This window comes from Piliocolobus tephrosceles, chromosome 4 (assembly GCF_002776525.5).
Source record: "Piliocolobus tephrosceles isolate RC106 chromosome 4, ASM277652v3, whole genome shotgun sequence".
Classification (NCBI taxonomy): domain Eukaryota; kingdom Metazoa; phylum Chordata; class Mammalia; order Primates; family Cercopithecidae; genus Piliocolobus; species Piliocolobus tephrosceles.
The window spans coordinates 137,203,095-137,212,799 of NC_045437.1; the positions used below are offsets into that span (position 1 = coordinate 137,203,095).

General features: G+C 44.0%; 1 protein-coding gene across 1 annotated transcript in view; it reads right to left on the reverse strand.

The window, feature by feature from the left end:
• GRIA1 (glutamate ionotropic receptor AMPA type subunit 1) overlaps positions 1–5,545 on the reverse strand; it is a 332,303-nt gene extending 326,758 nt beyond the window's left edge. Inside the window, exons 1-2 of the mRNA XM_023227071.2 lie at positions 5,330–5,545; positions 1,106–1,243 (exon numbers count right to left, since the gene is read on the reverse strand). Of these exons, the coding sequence (XP_023082839.1) occupies positions 1,106–1,243; positions 5,330–5,351 (160 nt within the window). The 5' untranslated portion in view covers positions 5,352–5,545. The remainder of the gene's footprint in view (positions 1–1,105; positions 1,244–5,329) is intronic.
• Between the last annotated feature and the right edge of the window lie 4,160 nt (positions 5,546–9,705).

Here is a 9,705-nt window from a genome sequence, read left to right on the forward strand (position 1 = left end):
TATCATGGTTCTGATGCACAGTAAGTTCTCAATAAATGAAATCTGCTATAATTATAGTTCTTGGAATTTGTATCAACAACAATTCAAATTCAAAGCATAGCCTATTCGAATCACATTCGGAGCTCAACAGTGGGACTATGAGAAAGACACAAAGGAAATGTGGTCCATGCCTTCCATCATACACAGCTCAGCAGAAGTCACCAAGTCAACAGTGACACAGCAAGACTATAGTGCCAATTCATTCCAGTTTGGGGTCTCAAATTGTTCTTGTGAATTCAGCTCACACTTCCCTGCCATAAATTTCTACTTGAGCTTAATCCCTGAAGGGAAAATGTATTTCCTGATTAATTTTTATGCTTTCATCTGTCATAAAATGCCAATCATGTGAGCACAGGCTTCCTTTTCATTCCTAGTTGCCAGGAAAACTCAGAATGGTGTTTGTTGCCCACATTTTACAATGCATTCAATTCAGATGTCAGAGATTTATCTATCCCTTCTGCTTCTTGAGGCCACCTTTGTTCTGTTTGATGCTCAATGACCATCCTACAAACTGTGTCTTAAACAACCAATCTCCTCAAGCCATTTTAAAAATGACCAAGGTGCCAAGTTTTAATAATTATTGGTCACTTCCGAAAATGAAGGACCAGATGTATACAACTTCTCAACTATTTTTTCTTATCAAGCTACATTCTGTCCATTTAACTTGTGGATAGGAAATGCCTTAAGCATTTTAAATCACATTTTCACAAACTCAGGACCCTTAATTCTATGTCTCTCAGAAGTTTCGTATGTGCAAAACTCTCTCAGCTGGACCAGAAAACCTCTGCAAGGTAGGGAAGATTCAGTCAACCCAGGCACCCATCATGCTGGCATTTAAAGTTAGCTGACAGTGAAAAAGCAAATCCATTCCATGAAGTATTACAGGGGCTAAAATGCCAACTGCTGGAATCACTCAGAAGCCTCTAGACATTTTTCTTGGAGGGCTTTCTCTTATGAAGACGAATGGCAACTGAAGTCATTTTTGCAACACCACCAGCTACCCACAGGCCCTCCTTTCATTGGTCTAGCGCAGAAAGACATCTCAGAAATAGAAACAATTACTTACATCTATAGGTCATCTCAAAGCTGTCGCTGATGTTCACAATATCAATCTGGGGGAGCAGCTTCGGGGGCTCTGTGAGTTGCGACAAAGCAAATCTAAAAGCAGCATGTTCCTGTGACTGCTGGTTTGGAAATAATCCCCCTAGGAGAAAAGAAAATGCAACATGGTATATGGGCTAGAGATAGGTTTTAGTTCCTCACGACTCACCCCAGATGAGTCCTTTTCTTCTCCCCATGCCAAACTCACTAGCTGTAGCCTTGAGTGGTACAGATGAGAGTTCAAATAGACTTAACTGGACGCTGACACTTAAGCTCCTACAGATGAGCTTTTTTGTGACAAGGGCCTCTAATATCTATTACTTTGCTCAGACATTTGATTGTATACCCCTCAACTCAGCTAAAGTCAGAGAAAACAGGAGACTTGTGCCATTTCTCTTATTCCTCCCTTGTGCAAACCACCTAAGAACTGCTATTCTCTTATATAAACATACACATAAGCCCCCTCACCCTCTTGTCATGTCTAATTTGTCTTATATCAACCCCATCTCTTACCAGAGAGCCTTATGGGAAGTAGGTACTAATCAATGCTGCAAGGTGATTGAAATCTAGCTCTGGGACCCTGTGGGATTCTCCACTACTGTAACTATTTGCTTGGACACTTCCTAGTCTTTGGCCTAGCAAGACTTGCATGCAATCTAACTATTCTATTGCCCCTAAGGTTATTATTCATTTTCTCTAAAAACACTTGTTTTTCTGCAAACAATGTTTTGCTTCTTCTTTCACCACTCATGATCCCAGTTACCTAGGAATGACTTGTTACATAAGGGATTACCATTGTGTGTTTGCATGGTGGAACCTTGTGCTTCAAAGATGTGGGATCTTAGGAATCTCAAGAGGATACAAGCGTTCTATTCTAGTAAAAGGTATAGCAAAGGTGCCTGATAGGGTGCCTGTTCCGAGAAACAAGAGTTCATGGCTTACCTTTGTATTTACTGTCAACATGTAAATCAATTACATTTCTGTGAATTAAAATCAGCCATTTCTAGAGACTGAACTATAATGATGTTTACATAGAAGTTTATCTCAGATCTGACAGTAATCACAGTCCAAACACAATGCACTTCTAACTTCTTGTAGAGTGGGTATGTGTTTGTTTTTAAGAACCAATAAATGGGTTGCAAGCCTTTTGTTACAGATCACACGAATAGAATCAAGTACTACCTGATGGCGGTGATATTTTCAGCATTCTGTTCTACAATTTAATGCTTCAATCTCTGTTTTTGAAAACAGTAGCAATGGCTTTATCAGTTAAACAACCAAGGTAGGGCTAAATATAATTTTAAAAATCTGCAGAGATACATGAGAAAACAGCACATACACAAAACATTCTCATGCATTTATACCAGTTGCTATATACACAAATACACTAGACAAACACATCCAATCCACAAAGGATAGGTAGTATATAAGCACAAATGTAAACAATGCCACATGTAAGAGCCAGTGATTTCCACATGTACATGTGCCCCCATTTTAAAGAATAAAAACAACAAAAAAAGTATTGATTCTGATGCTCCCCCTTCCCCCAGATGACCACACCCCAAACACTTCCCTGTCCCCTTTCTCCTCCTCTGCAATGAATGAAAGAGAAGGGGTGGGAGGTTGGGGAGTAGAAGGCTACAGGCTGGGCTACAAGGGAAGTGTCTCCCGTGAAGGCAGGAAGTTTTGTGTGTAAGGCACTAGCACACAGATACATACACACTTCAGGATGTAGCTTAACAGGTGTCAGGAAACAAAGCAAGTTACTCCATGACCACTCCAAGTCGCCAGCTAGTTGGAAAGGCCGAAAGAGATGGGTACTGCAGCACACATATGCCTGACAAAATATCAATTGCACCACGTCCCCCCTCAAACACACACTCACAAAAGAGCACAAACTCCCAGCAATGCGAACTTTCCCTAGTGGAGCTATCTCCCTACCAGGGAAGAGAGACTAGAAACCAAACCAACAAAGATGCTTCCAAACACAGCAGCTTGCTTCATTCCGGGACACAAACGACACTGAAATCCTGGTCACACGGAAGCCCCAAGCCCTTGTGGACACGCTTTGTGGTTGGCGTTATTGCTCCTGTTTGTTTTGCTTTCCCTCATGATTATCAGGAGTAGCAATATCTGTCAGTTCCCTCAGAAATACAGGGAGGGTGGCAGGGCCTTTCAGAAGTGCAACAACTAGGGGGAAATGGGGAACAAGAAAAGCATGCAGCATGTTGCAACCTGCCTCTAAGTTGAGAGGATGGAGCCCAGTAACAAGGATAACGGACAGCCAACAGGAGGAGAAAGGAGCATGTGTACGTACGTGTGTGTGCTTGCGTGTGTAAAAGGTAGACCTCTGTGGACAGGAAATCTAAGAGGAGGGGGCAAGGAAGGAACGGAGAAAAGGCAGGCTAGGAAGTTCCAGGATCGGGGGAGTGGAGCCCACCAGCGCAGCATGGCAGACAGCAAAGGGAAGGCAGCTGGAGGAGTCCAGAGCAGGAGAGAGAGCCTACCCGCCTTGGAGTGGGGGCCTTCTGGCATTATTTCAGTGGCTGCAATATACCCAGCACCCCTCACTCCTTCTTCTAGAGGGTCTCTTTTCTGTCTCCTAGCAGAGAAAGCACTGCCTCCTTCAATTACATATACATGTGCATATGTAATATATAATCACACACGTGAAAACACACACACCATACATACTTACATTAAAAATGGAATCAAGCACCATCTACCAAGCAATACAGTTAACTCCTTAAACACCCACCACCCCTTTCAGCCTGATTTTTTTTCCTCCAAAGCGATAGTTCCTCCATTTCACATGCTCTTGCCTGGAGTGCGAGTGGGATGTGTGTATGTGTGCGAACACTTCCCCTCTGCCCTCATCCGATCAGGAGAAGCCCCCTCCTCTGGCTGGCAGCCCAAGTCTCCCTTCTGTTACTGCAGCACAGCTTTAGGGAGCCAAGCACAACAGTCAGTATCGGGGAGGGGGTACACAACCCCTACGCCCCAGAAAATCCCTGGCCAGACCCAGAAAGTCCCTCCCCAGGCTGCCCCCTCACTCACCGATCTGGATATTGTTGGGGAAATTGGCACCTACTACCGCGCCTAGGAAACCGGTGCAGAAGAAGGCAAAAATGTGCTGCATATTCCTTTTTGCATTGGCGAAAAAGAAGCCCAGGTCCAATCATAGATTTGGTGTTTCTCCCCCCTTTCCCTTTATTCTTCTCGCTGTTCTGCCTGTTCTTTTCCTCCCGCTGTTCCTTCCTTGCTTGCTTCCTTCCTTCCTTCAGTGAGGTTTGTCTGTTTCCCTTGGAATCGGAGCACTTAAACTGCAGCGTTAACACCAACTGACAGCCAGATTAACTGAGCACGGGAAGAGAAGCCCGTCCTCATGCTAGCTGGAGCGCTGGCTCCCCCTCTCCTTCTCCTCTCCCCTCGCAGCCTGCCTCTCTCTCCCTCCCTTGCTCTCTCTCGCTCTCCCCCTCACACTCACACAGGCAGTAAGCTCTATGCTAATACCCACCGAGCCAGCTTGGAGTTCCACAGCCAACCTTCCTACTTATTCCCCCTGCCTTCCGTCCTCACCTTATCCTCCTTTCTGTGTGTGAAGAAAGGTTGGGGGGGCGGGGAGGTGACACGTGGCGCTTGGTCCTGGAAGGGGCAACCTCGCAGTCCTCTTTACCCTCCCCCGCCTTTCTGAGCTCTCTCTGCCCCCTCTCCCAGCCCCCAGGCTGAAGCTGCTGGGAATGTGGGCTCAGCTGTAAGTCAGTAGGTGGCAGGGGGTCCCCACAATAGTCCTCAATCCACCAGCTGCTTGATCTAGGTCACTTTTTCTAGGAGTCCACCGGCTGCGCTGGATATATCTCCTGCACTCCACTGGCCCAATTATTCCTACAACTAATTCCTGAGGGAAAGACCCTAGAAATCCCTCCTAGGAAATTTAAAGGGGAAAAAAAAGGCTTTCTCTCTCCTAATGGAAGGAATGACAGATAGACAAACAAGGGAGGATCTGGAGTGACTGGCAGGTATTTTGACCAGATATTTGACAGTCCCTGTCTACCTTTACAAGTGAAATGGTGGTCTCTTTTCAATCCTAGGCATTTAAAATGGGCCCCTTTCTCCCTTTCCCTGCATTCCACAGGAGTCTATAGCATCAGAATCGTGTGGGTGTACAATAAAGACTAAGGATACTTACACAGAGCAATTACATGAGTCATTTTGCAGGGATTCTAGTGAGAGGATTCTTTCAGTTCTCTCTGGATGCTGGTCGTGTCTGGTGTAAGCTGGAACTTCACAGACTCTCCTGGACCAGGGTTTCTGCTGAAATAACCTGTAGAGAGATCAACTGTGTTCGAGAGAACAGTGTTAAATGCAAAGCAGCAGCCACTAGCAGCCACAGAATACAGTTTTTGAAGGAACTTTACAGTTTTTTATCCATCTATCTTCACTCCAATCCTGCTAAGTGGCCATGAGCCCTGTTTTACAGATGAAAAAGATAAGGCTTCTAGGATTAAGTCATAAAGACACAGACCTACTAAGATGTATAGTACAGCCTACAAACTTGAGTGCTATGGCCATTACCAGTTGACTTACCGCCCTGGCCAGGTCTCCTGTCCAACAGGAGATGATCCGGGAAAAGGAAAGTCAACCTTGTCTTTTGTAAGAAAGAGAAATAATAGACTTTGGTCTCCATTTTGCTTTGCCATATGAATAGGCCATTTTATCCAGAGACTCTTCACTTCCCTCACCAAGACTGTATATCATGTGGACTTGAGTGACAGCTACAAGGACTGGAATTTGTAAAAAATATCTGACCACATACAATGAAGCCCCAAAATAGGAACAACCTGTAGGTCAAATGCTTTGTAATTTCCTATGCACTTTCAGATATATTAATTAATTAGCTAAAATAATTTTTAAGGCTAATGTTTATTCACTATTTTGAATGTGCTAGGTAAGATGCTAAGCAATGCATCTGCATCATTTATTTGTACAATACCTGTGTAGGTAGCCTCATGCCCATTTTATAGATAAAGAAACAGAGGTCTAAAAGTTCACCCCAAGTTTTCACTGCTAATTAAATAGATTGGGCATTTAAACACAGTAACCACCACCATCAGGCCCCAGCTCTTAATTCTTAGGCTCTAATAGCAGCAAGCACTGGGTGGGAACCTTCTAACGGTAGAATCAGCATCAGCAAAGGAAGATGAGAGAACAGAATCAGGAAAGATCACTTCTAAGGTCTTGGCCAACATTAAGAGTCTGTGATTTAATGATTCCATCTTTTAATTTCTCCATTTGCATTTTTTGTATCTTACTATTTTGAATAGTACCTGGGGATCTTTTAGGTTCCTTAAGCTTTGTGCCTTAAATATAGGCTGTCACTAAAGGCTTTACACCTTGCAGTCACCTTTTAGAGGAAGTTCTTTAGGCCCTTCACAAGCGAAACCTCAAGGCCCCCTCCCCCCTGTATTAGGTAAGAATTGTTTTGCATACTTTTTAGGGAGGGGACTTTCAATGGAGTTAAAAAGATGAATTTTCCATGGTCATTATAACTCATGTAATCAAGCAGATCTTCCTAAAACAGAGGTCTACATCACTGCCCTGCTCAAGTATGGTCAATAGCTCCCCTCAGTCTATTAAATACATAGCTGTTCACTGATTAAATTCAGAACTTACATATTTCAAGTGTAGGCATCTAGGTCAAACTACATTAGGTTCAACTGTTTATGCCATGTTTCTTTATCATTTTCTTCAATTCAAATGTTGGTGGGGAACCTATTCTGTATCTCACAGGGTGCTAGGTGCTGGGTGATATGAAGAGGAATCAGACACAGTCTCTGCGTCAAGGCAGGTGAATGAGGCAGAAGAAAAAGACAGACGAACCCGGACAACTGTCATCCAGAAAGATCATGACTAGTGCTCTAAAAGATGTAAACACAACAGTGGGGGAACAAAGAAGGATGCAACCAGTGTGTCTGTCTGTGGGGATCCAGCCAGGCTTCAAAAGAGCTGAGCTGTGAAGGATGAGGAAATTATAGGCAGTAACTGAGGACTGGGAAGGACATGCAAACCAAGGAAAGAGCCCCAGCAAGGGCTGGAGGCAGGAAAGAACACCATGTGTTCTGTAAGCCTGGAGTGGGCAGTGCATAACTGGGAAGAGTATACTGGGAAACATGGAACTTAGAAGAGGTCAGCATCAGGATTTGGAACCCACTGAATTCCTGGGAGCACATGGTGAACCATGGGGCATTTTTAGTATGCTAGTTCCAATAGCAGGCATGTGCATGAGAAAGAAAAGATTGACCACTGGTAGAAGGTGATTTTCTCATTTCCTCATCCTCAAAGGTTAGAAGTACCTACCAAACAGCTTCGTTTCCCTAAATAACTTATTTGACATCATCCTTTATTAGCTCATCATGCTGTCTCTCCTTAGGGTCCCCAATCCTATTTGCCATTCCCAGTATCAGTTTTAAGAGTGGCTAGATGATTAGCTTAAGACAGTGGTTCTCAACTGGCAGCAATTTCCTCCCCCAGGGGATATTTGGCAAAAATGTCCAGAGATGTTTTTGGTTCTCACAACTATGGAAGTGTACCCCTGGAATCTCATGGGTGAAGGCCAGTGATGTCACTAAACATCCTACAATTCACAGAGCATCCACCCCACAAAAAAGAATTATCTGGTTCCAAATATAAATAGCATTGAGGCTAACAAACCTTCCTTAAGGGGACTAGTGATTGCTATGCCAGGGACTAGGCCCCAGGACCCTGCAGCCTCCCTCCCTTATATTACACTGAAGAAAAATTAAGTTGATCATCTTTTAAGACTTTTCACACTTTAAAGTGGGGTATCTGAAGATGGGTGCTCATTAAAGTCCAGTGGTTAAGTATCTAATGGAGGAACTCCAGGCGGCTGACATCCCATTGGAAAAGCCCTCTAAATGCTGCTCAAATTGTGCTCTAGAGACAGCATGGCACCTACTCCTCAAATTAATTATGACCCATCCCAGCTCATATTTTTGGCATACTTTAAGTCCTTTTACCATGCAGCCAAAACAGTCTAAGATTTACTTATTTTGGCTTTGTTTTGACACTGCAAATCAAGGAGAATGGTGTTGGACAGAGATTACAAATGCAAATGCTTCCTTGAGCCAGGCAGGGAAATGAATGAAGTGAGCCAAGTTGGGGAGAACGGGGAAGACAAACAGAACTAGAGAGACTGCTCCCTGTTAAAGGTGGCCACAGGGACTCAATAGCAGCAGATTATTACCATGAGGAATTGTAGGCCTAGGGTGGCTAGATCCTAGCATTCTTTTTTCAAGGAAAAGTGGAACTATGGAATATATATGTATTCCATATATATATGGAATATGGAATATAGTGACATCCCTGAAATATGGAAAAATACATATATATATTAGGTGTACCTGATTGCAAGCTTGGGGAAAAAAGGGGTAGGGTAAGACTATTGCCTCTGAGCTTGATCTGACTGACAGGCCGCAGAGTACCAGCGGAAGCCCGGAGACAAGAGTCCAACTACTTCTCATGCCCAGTGTCAATCTAGGGGCCAAGTCAATTTCCTCTACAAGGCTGTTTCCTCATCTATTAAATGACAAGATTAGGTGTGGTGATGGCTACAGAACCTTCTGGTTCTGACACTCTGTAACTCCATTTGACAGCAGGCGCTGGGGTAAAGAAGAGAAAGGACAGGTGTCATGTCTGGGGAGGCCCTTTCTCTCCTCTACCTCCTATTACCTGTGACAGTGGTATTGGCAAGTTCCTTCCCTTCTTGGACTAGTGTCTCCATCTGCAAAATATGGGTGTTTCACCAAGGTTTCTTCTGGCTTTAACATTTTAGGTTTCTATTGTAAAGCAATGCAAGGGGGGGACCATCAAATTTATGATCTGAGAACAGATTGCTGACAGCTAAACAACTGGCAAAAACGCAATCTGAGAGAAGGTGCTTCTGTGGCTTTAGGAAGGCCTTATTTTTAAAGATGTTTAAAAAAAATAATGATAATATTTTTCATGTTTTCTAGCACAATTCATACAGAAGGCTCCCAAAATTATCCACAGACTGTGTGTGTGTGGCAAGAACACACCCCAAAGAATGTAATTACCCACCCTGGAGTTCTGCCAGGTTTAACAGCATTTTCTATCTGCTTTTTTTTCTTCTTCTTTCAGTCTTCCCTCCCCTTCTCACACAAATGACAGCATTTTCATAAGCCCTCAGCATTAGTAGGTAATTAGGGAGCCGTGCAAATTCTGGAAAACACCCTGGGGCAGGATCAATGCCTGAAAAAAAAAAAAAAAAAAAAAAGGTCTATTCCACGGGGAAGCGCCTACGCAGCACCATTGTTACTGGTAGAAATTGGAGGCACTGACTATTCCTCTAAATCAGCAATGCCTTCAGAGAGGCCACCTGGGGCCACACTCACATGGGCGGGCGGCCACCATGCAGTATTGGCACCAGCTCTCTCTCTCACGAGAGTTCCTGAAGCTCATCTGGCCCTGGTCTAGGAGACAAGAGAGCTAGACCTTCACTGCCATCCTCCCCAGATGGGTGGTTCT